Genomic DNA, 24,997 nt, shown 5'->3' with positions numbered 1-24,997 from the left:
ACAGCGTGCCGACACACACTCCCTGTCCCCTGTACACGCATCTCTGTGGACTTCTTGTGTTATTGTTCAGCCATGTCAGTTCGGTCATATTATAGAGTGCTACCTTAAACAGTGATTTAAAATGTGTTACTTTTACTGTAATACTGTATACCTGCAGGATGTTCTGTTTAAATTGTATGGTTTTTTTTTTTGTTGGTACGATCAGTTTTTCCCAATCCAATTCTGAACATTTTTATGTATTTATAGTAAGGCTACTTAATTGTTGTTAATGTATCAAACAATTTGTATTAAAAAAACCCATAAAGATGGAATTCAGAAAATAAATCAGAAAATAAATCAGAAAATTCACAACTAAACATATTTCATAGGGCCCTAATTATTCAGCCCAACCCTCAAAGAGTTAGAGTCACTCCTTCCCAGGATAGTCTCCCAGCCTGTAATTCTACATTCTTTGTTCCTAAATGTATCCATTTACATTTAGGTATATTAAAACGCATACTGTCTGATACAGACAGAAGGAAACTGGAGTTCAGTGTGAATGACCATTTTATTTAGATCCTAACGTGCCTGTCACCATGATACGTTGGGTCTTTAGGACAGGATTTTGATTTTGTACTGGATACTCAAGTAAATGGAGCACCAGTGGAGATCTTTCACACCACAATGAGGTAACAGCATTTGCACATATGAGTAAGAAGCCATGCACAAACGAGAGTTTTGTTATAATCAGATTCTGGGAGACCATAAAGAGAGGAGGTGCTATAATATAATGCACAAAAAGATAGAGTGCTTAACTACTGTTGGATACACACTGTACTGCAGAAGTCAGAACATTCACCAGGTCTGCTTGTTAAGACTTAAGTAGGGATCTAACTTTATTAGTGTCTGAACCAAAAGATGTGATTCCTGTCCAGAACTAAATGCAAAACCTCTCTCTCTCTCCACCCAGAGCTTTCCCACCTTCACATCTTAAAAAATAATAATACAAGTTTGCCTTTTGCTGGTAGGGTAATAGGAAACAACTTTTTACTCACAGGAAGTGCGCAAACTGTGGAAAACAGGGCATATAAGAACCTCAACAGAATGAATAAACATGAGGTGTGTGAGGCAGCACATGGTAAATACTGAAGCAGCAGAGCAGCCACAATTTAGTATTGTTGAATTAGCACAGCAAGAAACTGGATTTAAACCAAGGTCTCCAGGGAAGAACAAAGGGTAGTTTTAAAAAAGAAGCCTACTACAAATGTTGGAAAGAAAGTTTATCAGGTAACGAACAACAATTTACAGATATCAAGCAATTAAGCTACTGACCGTGGCATGTATTTGCTTGTCTTCCTCCATGAAAATCCATTTACAGATCGAGGATGGGCCAAGTAAACAAACGAAAAATCTACATCTTGTGCTTGTTTTTGTGGACTTGAACTTTGAGGTGTTACTGCTGATCGCCAGCTATCGGTATTATACCACACTTTTATAAGACAATCGTCCTGAGCAGAAAGGAGGAAAACAAAAGGAAGTTTATCCTAGTAGAAATTCCAGGGTGAATAAAAGTTTTGTTTTTTTTTAATTTAAATAGGAATATTTGAATTAAATCCTGTTAAACCTATTTAAATTTTAAATTAAATTTTAAAATGACAACTTATTAAAATAATTTGAATTAAATAAAAAAGATAATATTCAAGCAGTATATTTGCTACTGAAGTTTCAAAGAAAGTCCAACCACTGAACTAGTAGAAGTCACTGGCTAAGCACCTGGAACCAGATTTTGTTGAAGTGCTAAACTAGCTTTTGACAGCAGTAAAGTCTTATGCAGGTGCAGAGAGTATTTTCTTCCTTTCGGTTTATTCCACTAGTTTAGTTCAATTACATGTTCATAAAAAGTTGAGACACCAACTGGGAGTTGAAAAAGCAGAAAAAATTGTCTCTCTCTTTCAATCTACAAATAAAAATGAAGGGGGAGGATCTGATCTGCTAGTTCTAAAATATGGAGGAAATGGTAACCAGTTCAATTCACTAACTACAAACAGTGCTTCTTCCATTTATTAAATCCATTTCAAACATATAACATTTTGATAACTTTTATTCTTATATATCCAGCACATTTAAGGTTTATTTAACTAATAAACAAAGTTTTTAAATGATATTTTGTGCATTTTTTGTGCATTCAAATCTCCAAATGCAGCCTAACACTAATTATAAATAAAAAGTTGATCTAGTAAACAAGTGCATCATTCACCATTTTTTAACATAATAATATAAAAATACAGAGTATATATAAATGTAAATTTTACATATTGTTTAAATAAATGTGTATAAGCATAGTGTATTCTCCTAGCTGTCAAGTACTCGGTTATACCAACCACTAAAAGTTAATCTTGTTGGTAAATTAAAAGTTCAAATGTAAAATAAGATTAAGAGTGATGTAAAAATCAATAGTTCTCGCTCACAAATTCAAATAGATGATTTACATCACACACTTTGGGAAATTTCAGCTGAAAATTTTCAACTAGTTTCCACAGATTCTAGAGGATATCGAGTTGATAGATTTGAAAGCCTTGAGTATCATCTGACAAGGCTTTTTACAAGGCGTATCATTTCTCTGGTGGCAGTGAATTCAAGTCACTCAGTAAGCTTCAGGCCTTCCTTGTCTGCCCAATATAAAAAGCTTTTCAAAGACCAAATGGTGCTACAGAAATCCTAGATTCTGTCCTAGATGGTGACAGAATTCCCCTTTAGGGCTACTCTACACTAGAAGCGCTACCCCAGTCCAGCTGCACTTCTATAGTACATCTGGTGAAGATACTCAATGCTGACAGGAGAGAGGTCTCCTGTAGGCATAATACATCCAACTCCACAAGAGGTGGTAGCTATGCCAACAAGAGAAGTTCTCCCACTGACATAGCACTGGCACTTAAGGTGGTGTAACTTACATCACTCAAGAGGGTGGCTGACTCTCACTCCATAGTGACCTAACTTGTACTGAAGTCATAGTGTAGTCAGAGTAGTCATAGTGTAGTTAGTCAGTCTTGCTAGTGTCAAGTCCCCACCTCCTCTTGGTTGTCTGAACATCCTAACAGCATGGAGATCCTGGAGAAGCTGCTAGAGGTATTCTGTCATGGTTTCAACTTGTGCAATTCCATTAACTTCAGCCGAGTTATTTCTGACTTACACCTGTGTAAACAGGAGAATCCAGGCCACTGACTTGAGAAAACTACACAAACACCTATGACATTCAGAATAATGAAGAGGTTTAGGCACATCTACTGTCCAGTTCTCCAGATTGTCTCTAACTATGCCTACAGAGCAGGGGTGGGCAAACTATGGCCCGTGGGATTGCCCCCTATGGTGCCGTAGGCCCTGCACCACCCTCCGAAGCAACTGGCACCACGTCCCGGGGGCCCCTGGGAGCAGCAGAGGTCTCCATGCTCTGGCAACACCCCCCACAGCTCCCATTGGCAGGGAAAGGGGAACTGCGGCCTATGGGAGCTTTGGGGGAGGTACTTGGAGCGTGGCAAGGGCAGCGCGCAGAGCCCTGTGTCCCCCCTCCCCCAGGGGCTGTGCAGGGACATGGTGCTGGCTGCTTCCTAGAGCGGCGCGGGCCAGGGTGCGTGCCGCTGCTACCCCGAAGCCGCTTTAGGTAAGCGGTGACGAGCTAGAGCCTGAATCCTTCCTGCATCCCGCCCCAAAACTCCCTGCCTGCACCTCGCACCCCTCCTACACCCCAACTCCCTGCCCTGAGCCCCCTGCTTAACCCTGCACCCCATTCCCTGCCCTGAGCCCCGTCGCACCCCGCACAGCCCTCCTGCACCCCAACCCCCTGCACTGAGTGCCCTCCTGCAGTCCGCAACCTTCCTGCACCGCTTCCCTGAGCCCCCTCCTGCACTCCACACCCTGCCACACCAACCCCCTTCCCTGAGCCCCCTCATACACCCTGCACTCCCTCCCATAACCCAACCCTCTGCCCTGCATACAATTTCCCCACCCAGATGTGGCCCTCAGCCCAAAAAGTTTGCCCACCCCTGCTTCGGCGGCGAAGGAGAGAGAACAAGGACAAAAAAACCTTTTACCCTTTGAGTTTGACCAAAGCCTTGCCGTCCCCCCACCCCCATCAAAGGGCAATAAAGGTGGAAAGCTTGAACCCTCGCCTTCCTTCCTCAGACTTGAAGAGCTTGGCATAGCTCAAAAGCCTGTACCTTCAGAAGTTGGGCCAATAAGTATTACCTCATCTGCCTTGCCTCTCTCAAAAGGTGAACAAAACATTTATACATGTCTTCACTTCCTGCTGGATGAAGCAATAATCTTTCACTAATACTTTGTTCAAATATGTTGCTAATAGGTTGCCCCCTAATCTAGAGACCATCTGCTGTAGTATTTTCCTTTCCTAAAGAGTAAGTGGCAAATGCCTTGCAGGACACTGCTGCAGGGTGGACTGCTTTAAAATCAAGATGATTTAAATCACCAAGTGGAAATCCTTGATTTAAGTCACTGATTTTGATCTAATTTTCCATTTGTACTTCAGCTATTTTCAAAAGAAAGGTGCATTCTCATTGGCACAAATAACCATTAAAACATACTGATTTACAACTAAACAGAACATTTACACTAGATTTGGTTCATCTTTTTGTTACCTAGGAGGGTACACTATACCTACATACATTTGTTTAAACAATTACACAGCTTAATATTTTCAGATTCTTATTAATTATACATTTTAGCATGTTAGTAAATGATGAACAATATATTACTTATTAGATAGTTAACATTGTGCGCATGATGTGTGTCAAGTTGCATTAAGATGGTAATGAATTTAAACAAACACAAAACAGCATATAAAATTTTATTAAAACAACCTTAAATATTTTGGATACATAAAACTTCTCTTATCAAAAGATATTTCACATTTACAATTAAATCTCCTTACACAGAGTGATTAACTGCAGTCAGTGATTTAAACATTATTTCAAGTCAGCCTGGGGAAATTTACAAATGTGCCTAAGTGAAAGTGACTGATGCCTAAGCTCCGACTTGCCTAAGGCTCTTTAAAAGGGGTCTCCTAAGTTACTTTGCCAGTCTTTTACACCCAGGAGCACAGTCTCTGGGTCTCCCTCAGAATCAAGCTCTTAATACACCATATAACCTATTTTGCCACATTTATAAAGGTTGACCTCAGAAGTTAAAATCAGGGGAAAAACATCTTTCTTTATATAGAAAAGCACCTTTTAACACAAAGTTTTTGATAGAGGCTCATGGATTCGATATAATTTCTTTTTAAACATTTTAAGAGATTACAAGAAGTTTAGACCTTAACATATTTTGTATTAAGTTCAGATTTCATTTTAAACAGGTATATTGTTGAAAAGAAAATAGTACTATATTCTATTTTCAACAGAAATTTTAAGAATCCATTTTAAATAAAAGAAATCAGATTTCCCCCCCGCCCCAAAAGTAATTTTTTAGTCATCCTGCACGGCTCCTCCAAGAGTATGAGCATGTTCCTCTCTGCCTGTGTATGCAGAACAGTGGTCTGACTAGATGAATTACGGCCATTCTTAGAGCAAGTTTCTGCCTCCAGTATACTTGTGTGTAGCTATTTATTCCATAACAGATCATGTGCTTAGTAGCATACAGTCATGGTTAGTACAGTAGATGATTATTTTTTATGCCCTTTCCAAAATGCACAGCTATCCCCAGACTGCAACCTAGCCAAAAAACACTCAGATCAATACGAGGCATACACAACATAGCAGATTACTACTATCGGAATCTTATTTCATTTCCTGATTTCAGAAACTTATCAGTAACCTTATGCTACATGATCTTCATTATAACATATTTCGGGCAACTAATTTCCAATATTATCAATTCTCAGAATATGGCTCTGGACAGGATTCAAGAACATTCTGACAGGACCTGCTTGTGATGTCATGTCAGTATTTAAATCCCCTTTGAATAAGAACGATAGCATTAATAGCATCATTAGATAGCCTATGTACACACTCTCCACAGACACTGCAGGCTACAACATGGACAAACAATAGTTTTCCAGTGCACCCATCAGACCACCTTGAGTTCCCTCTCCCTGATTCCACAGCATTAAGTTTTGTATTCTCTTTTGAGAACCGAGTAAGGAGAATTAAATAGCTTTTCTAGAAGAAGAAGTTGGAAGAATTTTAGCCCTCCCAATTACTCAAAGCAGGCATAAAAGAATTTCTGGAAGCTACTGACATTCTGAATGATAAAAAAAGAAAAAAACAAGTATTACTTCTCCTGTTTTTCAAAAAATGGATGCAGTCAAGGTCTGCATTACTTCATAACCTTTCTAAAGAAAGATAATTCTGTCATAAAATTATTTACCTTTCCTGCAGTAGCAAAGAATTCTCCATCTGGTGAAAATTTCATTAGATAAACCTGGGAAGCAGTTCTGTAAAATAAAGAATTAAAAAACATTAATTTGACAATTCAAAAATGTAGCAACATAAATAAGATTAATTTTTTTCAGAAGCATAGAATACATAGGTTTCAGAGTAACAGCCGTGTTAGTCTGTATTCACAAAAAGAAAAGGAGTACTTGTGGCACCTTAGAGACTAACCAATTTATTTGAGAATGTATCCAATGAAGTGGGCTGTAGCTCACGAAAGCTTTAATAAATAAAATTGGTTAGTCTCTAAGGTGCCACAAGTACTCCTTTTCTTTTTACAGAATACATAGTTATTTCTTTGAAATTTTATGAAAAATTCTCTGTATTTTAGATTTAGTTTCATATACTGCAGTTGGCATCATCGAACTCAAGCACTAGCAAGCTATGGGGCTGTGTAAGGCAGACTCTGCTACAGCTGAGGTGTCAAAGGAAGGCTGTGGTTAGCAAAGACATCAGGTTCAGATGACCTGCTGTCTCCTACCAGAGAGGCTGCGATTGTGATGAGGTGGATGCTGATGGTCTGGACTTAAACTGCTTCTCCCAGATGCGCTCAACCCTCACTTCAAATTCAATTCCACTCAACTTTTTCCATGAACAAACCACAAGAGCGCTTCTTCTCTTCCTGCACCATACATCCCAGAGGAATACATTAAAGCAGTACTCTGATTTTTGTGTTTTATTTTTAAATCTAACACACCACGTGAAGTAGTCCTCATTACTGTTTCTGTTAGCCTGATAATTAAAACAACTAGATTTTTAAAAAAATCTAGTTGATTATGTTGTGCTCACTGCACTTCACTTCCATTGAAAAATATGTAAGCTTTCACTGTCACCATCTTTATACTGTAGTCAGCAATGCAGATGTTCTGTCTAGATTTATTTCCAAACCATTTTGGTTATTTGAAGAAACTGGGTAAAACACACATTGATACAATCACACAAGGCATAAAGATGACATCCCTCTTCCACTGTCATGATACAACTATCTGAGTTGACTATTGGAAGAAAAAGTTGTTTTTTCAGAAGTTTAAAACCAGGAAAATCAACACTTGATAAGTCTTAAAAGTGAACTCAAAAGATAGGCCAACTCCAGAGATGGTATTTTTGTTTTAGGTTTTGAATCAAAGACAGACCTAAGTACCCTCTTTCTTGATGTGATCTTAACAGCCTACCTGATCTTATACACCATGATACATTATATTAATTTTAATTTTATTTGGAATAACAGGAAGTGAGAACTACTGTGACCAGATCTCACATTTCTGAGATTTATGAAACATAAAAGGTAAAAATGAAGCCATTTCTTGAAAGAGTATTTTCTATGTTTTATCTTTTTTTTTTTTGTTACACACTGAAACAGAACAGAATCCACTTGTTTTCACAGGAACTATAAACAACCTGGAAAAAAAGCATTTGGATGATGCAGTGATGGTGTGCTGATGTTAGAGCTTATATCTGAAAATAAATCTGTGCAGATGCAAGTTCATTGCCATAGTAGAAAGGGGGTGGGGAAAGAGGGACTTCCTGGAAATTCTACAGAATACTACTTTTTGAAGAATGTAGAATGCTTCTACAATTGAACTGATCTAAAAGTAGAAAGGAAAACATTTCATTTTATTCTTAGTCTGAAAGAGTCCTAAACCAGTATGTTTGCCTTCTGTTTCAGTTGCTGGAGTATCTGGGTTGACCTCTATCCTGGAAAGTTGGAAATATCACCTCCTGCCTCCAAGAGAAGAAAATGGCCAGAAAGATTGCCTTTGTTGAGAGGTCTTGTTGAGTACCTCGACTGAGAAAGCAGGTGGTTCCATTTTGGATTAATCCTTCAGATTTTTCTAATGGATTCTCCAAGATTATCAAAGACATGGGCATGACTGAAGCTATTATTATAAAGATCTTTGTGTAACATCTCAAATTCTGATTCCCCCTACCCTTACTGCTTTGAACAAAAATAAGATGGTCAGCTACAAATTATGTTCTGCACAACCTCAGCTTACTTAGATATAAAATTTATAAAAAGAGCAACACTGCAGTGTTTTCCCAAAGAGAGTACCTGCTCCATATGCTACAGTTAAAAATCTTTGGGACCTGATTGTGTAATATGCTGAGGAGATCTCACTTGTGAGAAAAGAAGAATTTCCATAATGAACTAGTTCATACTAAAATCCATTATTTTTATGTCCATGAAACATTTCAAGATATGATGCTGAACATAATCTAGCAGCAAAAACATGATATTAAGAAATATATTTAATAGATCCTTTCCGTTTATAGAAGTGATCTTCAGGTGTTAGTATAAGACTTCTAAACTCCTCATCTGGGAAGGATGAAAACTTGGGGAGAAGCTTCCGTCTGCAGCAGAACAAGTAGATGAGACTCAATTAGAATTGGTAATTCTCTGGGACCCTAACTCTAATTTTTAAATTAAGTATTACCTGAGAACAAAGAAGGCCTTATAAATTATCTTCTAGTACAGGCTAGACCACTGCTGAGAAAACCCTGTGAAAAATGGGTTGAAATGGCAGCTGGGGTAGGTTGCACTCACAGAGTGAGGGAGCCAGAAGAAATGCAGATTTAATACACAAGATTCTAGAAGGAAGGTTAAATAGGTTCCCATTTCTGGAAATCAAAGTCACCTTAAGTGCTCAGCAGATGGAGGGGAAATTCTCACATTCTGAAGTGCTCTACTGTAAGCCTAAAGGTCCTCTCCCAGAAAGAGGCAACGTAAACTATTGATCAAGTTCTGTGCTGCAGCATTCCAGCAAAGGGAACTTGACCTCAAAGGAATATGGAAGGGAAACAAAGTTTCTAAATTCCCTTTTTTGTGCTGGAATAAGCAGTTTTGTCAGGGTCTAGACACCAGCAGCAAACCTGCTACCAGGCAAAAGATTCAGATTGTGCAGCAGTGGAGGAAGAGCTGAAGGGCTGTCAATGAAACCTCTTTGCTTCTCTCTCAACTGCTCCAAGTTCCTCTGAGACGGATAATAGACCTGGGTAAGGGGATGTTGCCTAAAGCAATCCTGTGGTATTACTTGCTTCTTAATTAGTGATGACCTAACACATACAGACCTAAACAAAGCCATGCAGTCCTTCAACAAGTGGAGGGCCTCCTCTGTTTTAGAAAGTAAGTTACCCTCAAAGGGAAGGTCTTAAATTTTGGTTGGATCTCCAGTCTTCTGATCTCCACAGACGTGGCCATGGCATGTGCTGCTGAATTGGATGCCTCCAGCTCTCGAGGGAAGTGCAGGTTCTCAGTGGTCGTTAGTCAGGATGGCTTTTAGTTCCTCTCATAAATACTGTGGTAGCTTATCAACAAATGGAGACAGTTTGTCCAAATTCAGAGAGTCATATTTAGAGAGCAGGGCTTGACTGTCAGCCATGCACATCTGAACATTAACAGAGGAGTAGACTGTGTGTTCAAATAGTTTGACTTTCTTCAAGTCTTTCCCCCTAACTCTGAGAGGCCCCTGCTGTTTTCACCTCTCTTGGACAGTGGCTACTACAAACAAATCTAGTAATTGGTGGGAAAAGAAGTATTAAAATTCCCTGGAACAGATGTGGTACCTCCTGCACACCTGTATGGCTGTACAGTTGGGCAAAGACTGATCAGGATCTGGGTACCACAGTGGTAAGTACATAAGGAGTACCAGGAGGGACGTTCCCTGAGAGATCTGGACAGTTTCCTGACAAAGTCCTCCCTAGACACCCTACTCCCATTGTGCTACTGGAATGGGAAGAGGGAGGGCATATAGGAGATGACTCCTTACTGTACTTTGAAGGGAAAAGAGAAGGAGTACACCTACTCCACAAGTGGGCCATCCTGTCATGAGGGCCCTGGATCTGCTGTATCCTCCTAATTGGGTCAGGATGAAGTCAGTATCAGAGATACCACATTTGTCTGCGGCACTGACAACTAAAACTGGTGGCTTAGCTATCGCCACCTTCAATCTCCCAAGGAGAGGTAACTCCAATACCAGGCCCACTATTAAATAATTCGATATTGTGTAGGCCCAAAACTCTAGGTTCTGATGTGCTGGGCACCAAAGAACACTGTTTAAGGTGACCAGTACCAAAGTGCCAGGTAGTGTGTGTGACTTTGCTTCATTATACAGGTTTGGTGGATAATGCTGGTACTCTCAACAGTCAGTGCCATGTGCTAAAGCAGGGGTGGGCAAACTTTTTGGCCTGAGGGCCACACCTGGGTGGGGAAATTGTATGCAGAGCCATGAATATAGGGCTGGGGCATGGGGTTGGGGTGCGGGAGGAAGTGTGGTGTGCAGGAAGGGGCTCAGGGCAAAGAGTTGGGGTGCACGAGGGGTGCAGGTACAGCAGGAGGCTCAGGGCAGGGGGTTGGGATGCAGGAAGAGGTGCAGAGTGTGGGAGGAGGCTCAAGGCAGGGTGCTAGTGGGTTCAGGAGAGGTGCAGAGTGTGGGATGGGGCTCAGGGTAGGGTGTTGGGATGCAGGAGGGGGTGTAGAGTGCCAGAGGAGGCTCCGGACAGGGGGTTAAGGGCTCAGGGTGCAGGAGGGGTTGGGGTTTGGGTGCGGGCTCTGGCCTGGCGCCCCTTACCTCGAGCGGCTCTGGGGTGGCAGCAGTGGGCAGCAGGGCTAAAGCAGGCTCCCTGCCTGCCCTGGCCCCACGCTGCTCCTGGAAGTGGCCAAAATATCTGGCAGTGGCTCCTGGGGTGCTCCGCCATGCACTGCCATGTGCCAGTGCTCCGCCATGCACTGCCCTCACTTGCGGGTACCACCCCCGAAGCTCCCATTGGCCATGGTTCCCTGTTCCCGGCCAATGGGAGCTGCCAGGAGCGGTGCCTGCAGGTGAGGGCAGCACACCAAGCCCTCTGCCCACCCTCTCCCCAGGGGCCACCGTGACATGGTGCTGGCTGCTTCCAGGAACGGCGTAGGGCCAGGGCAGGCAGGGAGCCTGCCTTAGCCCCACTGTGCCACAGGGCTGGCAATCCCGCAGGCTGGAGTGAAAGCCCTGGTGGGCTGGATCCGGCCCGTGGGCTGTAGTGTGCCCTCCCCTGCGCTAGAGGTACCTTTGTCAGGACATTGACTGCCCTTTGACTGTTGAGCTGAACACAAAAGCGTGGTATCCGTTGTTAAGACTACATTAAGTTTCACAGGGATTTAGCTACTGACATAGTCCTAGATCCACAGCTGAGGGGGGTACTGTCTAACCTATAAACTAAATATATGACTTAAGTTTTTTTGTGCGAATTGATAAAAAGACTAACACCATACTAATGTTAGCTGAGTGTGCACTGAGAACAGGGGAACATTGCAGGGATTCCGTCTCACTGCCATGAGCAGTAAGAAGGAACTCAAGGGCAGTTGGGTCTGCTCAGCCCTTCATGCTGTTAGATGAGAGGACATCTAGGGTGTAGTCTTAACGCACATTACTGGTCTAAAGAATGCAATCTAGTGGCAATGTGCAACAGGAGAGGAATCCATGTGGACAATCGTTTGAAGAACCTTACTTATAAAAGATCTAGATAGGGAGCCAACTTTAACTTAACCACATTCCCGTGATTACAGTAAGCCAGCAGTCCCAAAATAGTAGTAAGTTACCTAAGATTTCTGTTCTTCTAGCCTTTATGATCTCATACATTATACTACTTCTACTTGAATTCATCACTTCCCACATTTTCCTTGCTTTTGCAGGAAGTGAGAGATACCTGGTATAACTGGTTTTATCAATACATTTCAGTCGGGCAAACTACAATTTTTGATGATCTCCACACACACACAAAAAATACTTTCAAGAAGCCAAACTAATGTGAAGCAGAATGAAAATGTGTTTAGTACCACCCATCTATAATAATTTGAAGGACTGAAAGGATTCATTTTTTCAGTAATATTTCAGCATATTTCAGAAATGTCTGAAAGACGACGTACATAGCAGGATGACACACCACTGTAATTCATTAAGAGTTTCATCTGGAAAAAGTGGACTACAACAAAACTCAATTTTGCTTTTATTGAAGTTTTGTATTTTTTGTAAACTTGCTTCTTACTTGCATTGCCACATACACCTCCAGTCCCCAAAGCTAATGTCTGTTCTTTCAGGATTCCCATCTTCAGATTGGCTTTCCAAATTAACATTGGACCAAAGCTGCAGACAGCTGGAACCAGTCAAAAGACGAGTGCCTACAACAAAGTTTAAAATTATAATATGTACAAATCAAATTATGAGGCATAGCTTTTTATACTGAAGAGAAGACCAATTAATCTGTATCACAAACACTGTGTTATAGACAAGAGCCATAACATACTAAAAATATCATCTCCTTTTCTATACACAATCCTATAAGGTGCCATATGCAGCAAAACCTTTTTAGACTGGATCAACCTTACAAAAAAAGACAGCATTTATTTTTACATATTCGGTCATGTTTTATGTTTAATTTGGACACCTGTGGTCCAAATACATATTTTATCTACACTGTTTCCAAAGTAGGTTGCATTTGTTCAACAAAAGACACTAGGCACTTCTGTAATAATACAACTAATTATACTAATATTTTGAAAGAAGAGTATATGCAATAATGAGGGTTTAATTACAAGAGCTATCAATCCTGGAACCTTGTTATCCCTACCCCCATCTGGGGCCAGGGATGAAGTGTTAAAACGTCCCTCTTTCATACAATTTTTTTTATGCCACCCTCCCACTTTTTTTTTTTAAGCAGCCAGCACTGGACACTGCTGAGGATAGGACAACATTATAGACCATTGGTTTGTTGAGATATGACTGAGATGCAGACTTTTTTTTTTTTTTAAATAAAAATGTCTCTCATTGAAGATACATGTCAGTGTCTCAGAATGCAGGTGACAAGTGGCATTCATAACACTCTCCTCATCCTCATCTTGTTTTGCTATAACAAAAGGAAAATCTCTTCTCCCTAAAGAAGAATTCAAACTCAACACATGATATTAAAACAATTAGAAGTTTTAGTTAATTCCATTCTTACCTGTGGGATCCCATGTTATATTATGTACTATAGAGTCCAGTAAAATTTGACCACTCTTCTGCCACTGGTAGTACACCCCCTACAATCAAAAGTATTAGCACACTTCATTAGCTTAAGTGAGATATTTACAATACAACTCATTTAATACATAATTACTGAAATACTATGCCTGTATGGCATTCAAAGTTTTACTAGGCAACAGGCATTTGGAACTTCTTAGAATGGAAGTAAACTTTTTTTAAAGGAAATCTCTGAATGGATAAGTCAAGGCCATACAAGTCACAGCTGTGATCTCATGTTCTAAGAAATATGAAGAGATACGAAGGGTCTAAAAATTGATACGCTCACGTGCATCTTGATTTGTTAAAAATTTAGAATTCAGACAAATTAAAAGGATTAACAGCTTTATCTAGAACATTAAACATTATTTTAGTCTAGTCTTAATGAAAACTAGCATCCTCAGCTAATTTTGAAGAGCATTTGGAAGATTAAGTAAATGGAATGTCTACAAATACAAAATCTTCCAGATTTTTTAAAGCATGCACGTCTTTAACAAAGTGTAGTAAATCTATATCCACTGGAAAAGAGCTTCCTGAATTACCCCCAGGTACTATGTATGTCTTAGGAACTTCATAAAGTAAGCATAGTTCAGGAAGCAGATTTCTTAAATCCCTAGGAGATAGAAAATTGTGTTGCACCCCCTAAAGCCACATGGATCTGATGGAATACACACAAGATGGAACCTAAATCCATTGTTGTATTTGTACCCTTGTATCATCTTAATACTTTGCACTTACGTGACATTTTGCACAGACTCAGGAAGACTCAATACTCTTGTAAAGTATGCTATGAAAAGTGGGCTCAAAGATTAAGTAACCTGCTCTAAATCACATAAACCAGCTCCTAAAAGAATCAAGATTAGGATCCATGTCGAACTGAAACTCAAGGCTAATGCATAAATTTGCCCACACCAAAGGAAGTCACACTATGTGGAATATGAGAGTACAGTTTTTACCAACCTTTATAAAACCCTCTGAAATCTACAGATAAATATATTCTAAAAATGCTTTGCAAAATAAGTAGTAGAATTTTCAAAAGTACTTGAGATGCACATGAGCAAGAACAAGCAGAGCTGCATTACAAAAAGATGAATAAAAGCATTATAAAACCATATGCAGCAGGATGTAAACATATCATTTACTAGCTAGTTTAAAAGCAAACTTCCCTATGCACAGGTTACAGTACTCCATTTTGAGCTTTTTGCACTTTCTGCTGGTATTGGCCACGATCAGAGAGTGTGAATCACTGATTTGCACAGATGAATCATTGCACAGGTGAAACAATTACTATGTATGTTTCTTATGGATTGGTCCACTGTATCCCCTTCTGAAGTGTTATGAAGAGGTATTATAATAATATGGTATTTTAACTAGCATGTGCCCCACCCCTTTTCCACATTTTCACACAAACATCCTATATCCCAATTTTAAACTGGTATCTCATCTTGTATCTCAGAAAAGGCAACTCCCAAGTAATAAAAGTAAACAACAGCAATTATTTAAATTTGTCAAGGCAGTTGAAGTTTCTGTTAAGACAGTTCATTCACTTACAGCAGGATGATTGCTCTTCGGTTTCAGGACAGTAACTGGTTCAAAAATACAAATCATGTTTCCATAAGACGCTGCAATCTAAAATAAAGTTATATAAAACAAAACAAAAATATTTAAAAATTAATTTGAGATGTGGATTATTGATTCTACTTTCATTCATTCTATGTAAAAATATCTCCCTCTATATTCTTGAGCTTGTGTCTCTATTTCCTTCTGAATCAAGGATCAGAACTTGAGGAACATATCAGAAAAAAAAAATCTTTAAAACATATTGCAAAGTTTGAAACACTAGAAAAAACTGTTTGCTTACAACTATATTTCTGGGTAAGACCTGAGGATCAACCACCATAAGAGTAAGTGTATCAGATACCAATTTTAATATGAATCCTCAATCTAGTATCAAAAGTTTTTAAACATGCAATTTAGGTAGCTACTTTAAGAAAAGATACTGGACTCCATTTTTAATACGCTGTGGAAAGGATGAAGAGCACTTCATCAATCAATCCGCCTTTTCACTGTTAACATATTACATTGTTGCACTGAGTGTCTGGAAGCATGAAAGCCACTTAATTCACTGGACAGTCATATAGAGCCACAAAATATATAGTTACAACAAACAAAAACAATACTTAATATTTTTTATCAAGAGTACTAAATAAAACTTACAATAAAGACAGCCTTATCTGGGAACCAATGAGTAGTCTTGTTCTATCCATAGTGCTAACCACATGCAAAAGCATATTTGCTCACATGTTTTCAATGGTTATTTTCCAGGGAGATAAAAGTCAAGGGGAGGGGGGGAATTGTGTTTATTTAAATTAAATACAGATTCTTAAAATAACCCTATTTGAAATTATGCCAACCTATGTTAAGACCTGAATTTATTCTGATCTAGTAAAACCATTTAAATTAAGTTTAAAAAAAAAAGTTAAGCAACATCTATCTACTGCCAAGTTTTAAAGAAAGTCAAATCACTGAACTGATGTAAGCAGGAAGCCAAAGGTTAAGCCCCTGGAACCAGAGTTTGTTAAAGTGCTAAGTTTCAGAGTAACAGCCGTGTTAGTCTGTATTCGCAAAAAGAAAAGAAGTACTTGTGGCACCTTAGAGACATAGTGTAAAGGCTATATTTAAATTGCAAAATCAGCATGTTTTAATGGTTACCAATCAATTATAATCAAACCTTCTTTAGGAAACTGACTAAAGGACAAATGCAAAATACAAAATAAATTTAGATGAAGATTCCCTCGTTAAGTATTTAAATCTCACTGATTTAAATCCATCCACCCTATTATTTTCTTCCAGGACAAGTTATCAGAACAAGTACAGGAAAAGTTACATGCAGACCTATGAACATCTAAATGCACCTTAAAAGCCTCAGGCTGAGAGTCATCACACTACCTAGAGCTTGTCATCTAAAAACAACTACAACTACAAATATCAATATGAGAGACACCCCATCACTAACTCTAATTCTGACCTCCGATTAGACTATATAGACAGCATAATTGTCTACTTCCATAAAATTATGGCTTAAGTTATTTCTGTAAAATCATCATAAGAATGTGGATTACAAATAAACCATTAACATTTTATATGATTTTTTTCACTTATAGTATAAAAAGCAGTTGCAGTAGCATTTTACAATGTGATTTTGTGATATCTAAATTGCAAGTAAATTTAAACAAAAGGGAGAGGCTCAAGTTCTAAGAGGAAAAACCTCGATGTTTTTTTTTTAAAAAAAAAAAAAAGCCTGCATCAGACTCTTCAAGCAACTTACACGTCAGCATGACCCAAAAATGCCAACTATAATTCTGTCAAAGTTGCAAAAAGCCTAAAGAAGCCTTGTTTTTAGAACACATCTCTAGTTATTATTTGCCCTACATTTTCTACTTAACCATTATCATTGCCATATTTCTGTGATTCTGCAAATGAAGCTACTATTTTTAGAGTAATTAGAATAGTTTCTTCCACAGGAACACAAAGTAAAATACTGAGATGGAGATGTAAACTTAATAATTGCGATTCTTAGCCCAACACTGGTATAATCAACAATGTGGTTTAGGGTACCATTATAGCGTATTGCTGTAAGTGGCTGCCCCAGGGATGGCGGGGGGGGAAGGTGGGGGGTAAAGAGTTGGGGAAACAGGCAGCCCAGATGTGCTTACCTATAAAGATGCAGTATAGTATTTGCTTTTTGGTTTGTCTCTGCTGCTGCCTGATTGGTTATTTCTGATTTCACATGGTGTCTGGTTGACTGGTCAGTCCATAACTTTGGTGTTCGTATCTTTGAGGTTCTACTGTAAGGACTACTACTACTGTGTGACCATCAGAAAAGTTATGTATGTTCACTGCACCCCTGGCATCATAGTAGTGGGGATACTTTGGGTGGGGAGGCACTGATGAATTTTAAAGAAGGCCCATGTAGCTCAACTAGGGCATTTCTGTAGCTCACCCAGGAAGAAGAGGCTGCCCTCAGACAAAGCTTTGCTCTCCCTTGCCACAAATAAAAACTGTAACAGGGAATGTAAGGGGCTCCCCTAACATACTGAAATTAGCAAATCATGACTTAGAACAATCAATGCAACCTGCATTGTTTCCAAGTACGCATTTCTTCTTGGTCGTACCTCTACATAAACCTAATCCTCTGAATTTCACAGCAGCCATCCATATTGCACTCACCCAACAATCGGATCTATGCCCTCTTCCTGGGTTGTACTGTTGCCCACAACCAGATCAGAAGCATCACATTTCTTCTGGAGACAAACGGAATCACTGAAAAGGCCTTTTTGCTGTTAAATGCTATTCAGCAAACAAGGACAGAACTGACCTTCACTATGTTTACTGTATTCAAAAAGTATCTTAAAGGAATTAAGGTTCCAAAGAGATTAACTCAAAAGTCAGAAAAGTTAAAAAGTAAGGCTGCATATGTATTATGACTGTGTAATTACCAGTTCATGGTCACATTTTTTAATCCATTAGGAAAAAAATACACTTCTCACCTCCATCCTGATTTTACATACAAACACCCCTTTTCTTTCGCAAAAGTGATTTCTCAATATTCTATTGCCATTGTTCTTGTGAAGCATGAACTGAGTGGAATTCTGTGAAGATGGGTATGAAATTAGGCAGGGATTAGTAAAATTAAGTGTTATTTTAAATAAAACATAGGATGCTTGTGGGAAGCCTATTTTTAACCATTAGATTAATCAATTCTGAAAGGATTTTCACCAAATGACACATCTGATCTAGGAACCATCTCCCTGCTAAATGTCAAAGTTTGTACCAAAAATTTCTGATGCACTAGAACAATTTTTTAAAAAAAGTACTTCCCTCTCTCTTAGCATATAAACAGCTGAATCACTTTTACTCAAGCTTTCCAAATGTATTCACCTTCAGAAAGATCAGGTATAGAACATCTCAGCAGGGATGAAGAATAATTGAGAAAATTATCAACTGGAACACACCCTATATGACTGAAGTGTCTAGATAAACTTAAGTTATAAGTGAAGCACAGAGTGACACTTGTACAATTCAAGTAGCTGCATGAAATAATATTTTGTTGAAATTCAAAAGCAACTAACATCCTGTCTAGACCAAGAAAATGTTAGCTCGCCAAGGCAATCATTACTCTTTTTATGCTAATTATTTCACGTATAAAAATGTCAGCATTATCAACAGAACTTCAAGATGAGAAGTGCATTTTTCTGAACACAGAGGAACAAGACTGTGCAGAAACACAGCTGCATTCATGCCAAAGAGCTCTAAAAGGCCGATGTCAATGCAGGAAAGAACTGCAAAAGAAAATTTTTGTTCTACCATCAAGATTTGGCAAAGTGGAATAACCCAGCATTACCAAATCCTATGGATAATGGGATTCCTGTTCAAAGACATTTCATCCTTCAGTGATTACGAAACTATATCCATTGTCTGCTTAACAATCACACAGTGTCTATATATACACACACCAATCTGCACATTTAAGATGATCATATATATTTATAAGTCAGTAAATAGCCTCTGACCAAGAATTTTATTTTCAGGTCATATTTGGCACTTTTTAAGCACTGTACAAGCAGTACAGATGCACATAAAAGAGCATTAGTGTAAAGTGTCAGGCATTTGGTCAAGATGACTAAGCAAATATGCCTGCAGATATCTCTGTATATTGCCAATACCAAGCGTTCAAAAGTCATGAGTCAGACCCCTGGTCCCCCCATCACAAGATTGACTTTAAATCCTCAGATTTTTAAACAATAAAATTAGAGGGTTTGGGGGTGAGGAAGAAGGTTGCCTTCTGGTTTCTGAACAGCCAGGATAAATTTTTAAAAAACAAAAGCTGAGACACACACAACATGACTGCTGGAGCTTTAAGGGAAAAAAAACCAACCACCACCAAATATCAGGGGATTCTGATAAACCTTCAGAGGAATGTAGCTCTGAAACAGCCTTCCACGGGAGCAGTGGGGACGAAAAGCCTAACTGGCTCCAAATCTGAGCTTGATAAATTTATGGAGGGGATGATAGGGTGGGACTGCCTTCAATGGCATGTGGCCCATCGGCAACTGCCAGTAGCAAAAATTCCCAACTGCTGGAGACAGGACTCTAGATGAGAAGGGATCTGAGTTTCTACAAAGAATTCTTTCACAAGTATCTGCCTGGCAGTCTTGTCCATATGCTCAGCGCCTGACTGCCATATCTGGAGTTGGGAAGGAATTTTCCCTGGGGTCAGATTGGCAGAGGCCCCAGGGAGGAGTGTGTTTTTCACCTTCCTCTGTAGCATGGGTCACTTGCTGGTTTAAAATAGCGTAAATGGTAAATTCTATGTAGCTTGAAGTCTTTAAACCATGACTTGAAGATTTCAGTAACTCAGCCAGAGGTTAGAGGTATATTTCAAGAATAGGTAAGGTTCCCTGGCCAACAATGTGCAGGAGGTCAGAGCAGATGATAATGATGGTCCCTTCTGACCTTAAAGTCAATGAGTCTAACACTTACTTTTGATAAATTATTATTTCATTAGTTGTATTGAATTCTGCAAATCCAAGCTAAGAGTACTGTTGCTTCAATTTGCTTTTATCTTTATCTATTTTTACCTGTGCACTTCTGGTTCTATATTTCAGTTTCTCCAAGAGATTCTAGTCCACTAGACTGAAATATAATATGTAGATGTCCAACACAGAGAGACAGTAGGGGAAATCAAGAAACATTATAATTCATTAACTGTCTCTAAAGCAAAAAACTTAAAGTTTCACCTAGATTTCAGGAAAGTCCCGATTTTGCATTTTAAATTTGTGTCTTACTGTGTAAGACTACATATATATTTTGCACTGTTTACAAATATAGTTGTGTCCTCTGCTAACCACCTGGTCCTAAAACTTAAAAACTTATCCCAGAGAAAGACTGTTCCATTCTTCCCAACTAGGCTACCAACACTTATTCTTTGTAAAACTAAAAGAACACATAATACAGAAGGCTACAATCCATTTCTAATTTAAAGCATCTAAAAACAGAAATGAAGCATCAACACATAGCTTTGATCCGACAATATTACCTTCATTATACAGAAGGTAAGGTTAGATTCTTTATCAACTTAAGATTTAAAGAGTACACAAGAAGGTTGCAGTTACCAAAAATGACAAGGCCAAAACATTAGAAACTCCAATTCAGAGTAAAGATTACATGGGGGGGGAGGGGCAGGGGAGAATCTCACATTCAGAAGTATAGAAATATATATACTTTATCAAACCTTCAGTAAACAAATACACTACTGAGGGCCATCATACCACATTCTTTGTGAAGATTTCTTGTGCCACTGATTATACTGCATCAGTAAAGACAACGCTCCTTAATATACATACTTCCTTGGTCTAGACCAAAGGTGGCAAAGCCGCGCTTGCAGCTCTTTTATAGTTAAAGTGTGGGTCGCGGAGCACCCCCCGCCATTTTCCACTTACCAGACTGGGAGGGAGTTTGGGGCTTTCTGCCCTGTGGCGGGTGGTACAGCTAGGGGCTTCAACCCAGTGGGGAGGGGTGTCTAGAGTTTTCAGTCACTAGTCCTATTGCACCCAGCTCCCAAACTTCTGAAGATTATCGTTTGCGACTTGGAGAGTTGCTAAGTTTGGCCACCCATGGCCTAGACTATGGTGTTACAACACCTACATAAAAGTAGCAAAAGTTAACATAGTGACAAGACATGCTTACACAGACATTTGGGGGGACATCACAATGTCTTTAAATTTAAGATTTCTGCTTGCACAGTCTGCAGATTATCTAAACCCTTTTGGAAAAAAGTGAAGGTAATGTAGGAGGACATCACTGATGTGATCATTTTATCAGGACAGCAGCTCTTCCATAGTTTGACAAATCCTTAATGCCAGGGAGAGAAAATGATCAATCACCAGGCTATGGTCAGGGTTCTCATCTGGGATGTGGGAAGCCCAAGTTCAAATCCCTGCTCCACATCAGGCAGATGTGGGAACTGAATCTTCGTCTCCCACATCCCTCGTGAATGCTGAACCACTGGGCTAAAGTTATGAGGACACTACTACCTCCTCCTCCATCTGTTTTGTGAATCTAGGCCTTTAAACAAACATGCCCAGAGACAAAGCGTTTCAGGTCAAGTGACAGGGAATCATAGAAATGTAGGGCTGGAAGGGAACTCAGGAAGTCTAGTCCATCTCCATATGCCGCCAGGACTAAATATACCTTAAAAGGAAAAGGAGTACTTGTGGCACCTTAGAGACTAACCAATATATTTGAGCATAAGCTTTCGTGAGCTACAGCTCACTTCATCGGATGCATGAAGTGGAAAATACAGGAAAATACACAAAAGCTTATGCTCAAATAAATTGGTTAGTCTCTAAGGTGCCACAAGTACTTCTTTTCTTTTTGCAAATACAGACTAACACAGCTGTTACTCTGAAACCTGTAAATATACCTTGATCATCCCTGACAGTTGTCTATCTAACGTGGTCTCAAAAACCATCAATGATGGGGATTCCAGATTCCCATCCATGGTAATTGTCATACAATCCATGGTAATTGTCATGATGTCTGAGATTGGCGCTTACAGTTCCTGTAAGCATCACAGTAACCTATTCCAGTGCTTAGATATCTTTACCATTAAAAATTGTTCCTAATACATAATCTAAATCACCCTTGCTGCACGCTAAACTGATAACTTCTTGTCCAATCCCTTGGTGGGCATGGAGAACTACTGATCCATGTCCTCTTTATAAACAATCTTTTGCATATCTGAAGACTTACGTCCTGTCCCATGTCTGCCCCTCCAGTCTTCTCCTCTCAAGACTAAATATGCCCAATTCTTTCAGCCTTTCCCCATAGGTCCCCATGTTTTCTAAATTTTCTGTTTTTGTTGCTCCCCTGTAGATTCTCCAATTTGGTCACATCTGTGTCTTATTCAACCCAAACAAGAAGAAAAAAAAAAAAAAAAAAAAAAAAAAACCCAACCCTTTTTCAATTTGCTGAAACTTGTGATTTTTTGTATTCAGTTCAACCCTAACATTTCCCCCCAGCTTTCTGGGGCTGAAAGTGAACTGAAGAGTCAATTATTTGCCCCATTCTACTTGCAGCACACCATTTTCACTGCTGGAAATTAAATGGAGTCAGAATCAGGTATGGTGTAATTTGTTCATTTACATAACACCTGTTATTCTTAAATCAAGACAGACCTAGCCACACAGAAGTAACTCTGGAAACCCCCAGATCAGTTGCAGCAAAGCTTCTCACTGCTTCCCACCCTTATCTACAGCCACCCTCCAACAGATCTTTCTGAGGCTGCCCTATCAGCTTCCAATCAAAAGGCAGCACCAGATTAGTCACCTGCTGTATCATGGCCTATCATTGCTTAGCAGATTCATCACTTGATATAGTACCACATCAGTGAGCAATTAATCCACATTAGAACTTTCCACTTGTGCACATTATTTTCTTGGAAATGTTAGTGTTCAACGGCTATGTAGTTATAACTTTCTAGGTTGGACTGGTTAATTTTTACATATTTTGATTTAAATGACTGACACATGCAGAACATTTAAGCCAAGTGAACTTAAGTTATGTTGCGTAGCAAGACATCAAGACCATCCATGAATGACAATTTCAAGAATGTAATTTGTTTCTTTTTTTCATACAAGTATCTTGTTATTGCGGAAGCATTCAAAAGCTCTAGATAAGATCAGGGCCTTCTTGCACTAAGTGCTGTTCAAACACAGCAGACATGGTCTCTGCCCTAAATAGCGCTTTATAACAGAGGTAAAATGCAGCAGGTGAGAAGAAAAGGAAGAGAGGATAAGGGTAACAACAGTAAGATCATCCAATTATACAGACTAGTAGGTTCAGAATACATTTTCTTCTATTTAATGTGAGTAAATAATGAGCAGTCTCCTTTTACCAGCCTGTCAACGCTCTACTGGCAATACAAATCTGCATGTTGCTTATGCACCTTACCGTCATATTCACATACTTACTAACATGAAGTCAGAATATATATATATATATATATATATATATATATATATATATATATATATATATATATATATGACAGGACCTTCACCAATACTCAACCTCCTCAACTCGTTTGTCAGATTTTCACCATCTCCTCTGTGCCTTCTTACATGCAACTGCCTATGCATTGTACGACCTTCCTGAGCTCATTTGCAAGGTCCCTCTCCGAGTATGCCATTAATTCTTTATTTGAGAGGCACTTCTGCTATGCGGCCGACAGTGAATTAAGTTAATTTATATACAAGTTAAGTTTTGCCTATTGTTATTCCCTTGACCTCTGTCTACTTGTTTGTGCTTAAACTGTGAGCTTCATAACTACCTGGAAAGCACTATTATGTGGTGATCCCTCCCATAAATTAACACTACAACATGGTCTGTGCATTATTAGTAACATTACCACATACCTTCCCTTGCTGCATTGAGCAGTCCACACATCCCACTTGAATATTCCCATGTTTCGCTCCAGGGATTATTTGTAATCTTTCAAAATCAGTCCCCAATATAACGATATCACATCCTGATGCATAAGCCTGTAAAAACAAACAAAACAAGAGTTACAGTAATTCTACAACTACTTAATACCACCACCTCTAGATACTATATGAAGATAAATCAGTGAAGTACAGATATCCCTTTTGATGCACTTCTTTATAGAAGCTATCCTTGGTTCATCATCATTCATGTATACCAGTGGTCACCAAACAGTAGATCATGATCGACTGGTTGATCCTGGAACCTCTGCCAGTCGATCGCGATCTCTAGGTGCTAAAAGTCTGGCAACGCAGCGGGTCTAAGGCAGCCTGCCCTGGTCCCAGAAGCAGCTGGCACCATGTCTCTGTGACCGGGAAGGGGTGGGGGTCAGGCTGCTTCCGCACGCTGCCCCCACCCTCCAGTGCCGACTCCACACCTACCCCACGGGGGCAGCGCTTGCAAGTGCAGGCAGCACATGAAGACCTGCTGCCCCCCTCCGGGGCTGCAAGCGCTGTTCCCGCAGCTCCCACGGGGTTGGTGCTGCGGGGACAGGGGCAGCAGCAGTGCATGGAGTCACCTGCCCCCCGCCCCTCCAGGGGCTGCAGACATGCCAGCCGCTTCCAGGTGCGGCGAGGGGCCGGGGCCTTAGCCTTAGCCCCACTGCACTGCTAACCGGGAGCTGCCTATAGTAAGCGCCTCCTGGCTGGAGCCTTCACCATGCACCTCCTCCTGCACTCCAACCCCCTGCCCCAGCCCTGAGCTCACACCCGAGCTCCCTCCCAGAGCTTGCACCCCTCACTCCCTCCTTCACCCCAATCCTCTGCCCCATCCCGGGGCCCCATCCCACACTCTGAACCCCTCGGCCCCAATCCAGAGCCTGCACCACCTCCCGCACCCCAACCCCATGCCTAGTGAAAGTGAGTGAGGGTGGGGGAGAGCAAGTGACAGAGGGAAGGGGGAAATGGAGTGAGCAGGCAGAGCCTCAGAGAAGGGGTGGGGTAGATA

General features: G+C 40.0%; 1 protein-coding gene and 1 long non-coding RNA gene across 2 annotated transcripts in view; one reads left to right on the top strand and one right to left on the bottom strand.

Annotated features, from left to right (window-relative positions):
* The window catches only part of LOC311521130, a 127,026-nt gene extending 118,885 nt beyond the window's left edge, over nucleotides 1-8,141 (top strand). The window contains exon 7 of the long non-coding RNA XR_014711804.1: nucleotides 8,086-8,141. This is a non-coding gene — a long non-coding RNA (uncharacterized lncRNA). The remainder of the gene's footprint in view (nucleotides 1-8,085) is intronic.
* Nucleotides 1-24,997, bottom strand: part of DMXL1 (Dmx like 1) — a 145,815-nt gene that overhangs the window by 103,175 nt on the left and 17,643 nt on the right. Inside the window, exons 2-7 of the mRNA XM_084629263.1 lie at nucleotides 23,926-24,051; nucleotides 14,999-15,076; nucleotides 13,389-13,467; nucleotides 12,435-12,567; nucleotides 6,355-6,421; nucleotides 1,312-1,487 (exon numbers count right to left, since the gene is read on the bottom strand). Coding sequence (XP_084485389.1) covers nucleotides 1,312-1,487; nucleotides 6,355-6,421; nucleotides 12,435-12,567; nucleotides 13,389-13,467; nucleotides 14,999-15,076; nucleotides 23,926-24,051 — 659 coding nt within the window. The remainder of the gene's footprint in view (nucleotides 1-1,311; nucleotides 1,488-6,354; nucleotides 6,422-12,434; nucleotides 12,568-13,388; nucleotides 13,468-14,998; nucleotides 15,077-23,925; nucleotides 24,052-24,997) is intronic.

Source organism: Lepidochelys olivacea, assembly GCF_965140295.1.
Source record: "Lepidochelys olivacea isolate rLepOli2 genome assembly, chromosome: 5".
NCBI lineage: Eukaryota > Metazoa > Chordata > Testudines > Cheloniidae > Lepidochelys > Lepidochelys olivacea.
This window is presented reverse-complemented; position numbering and strand designations above follow the sequence as displayed.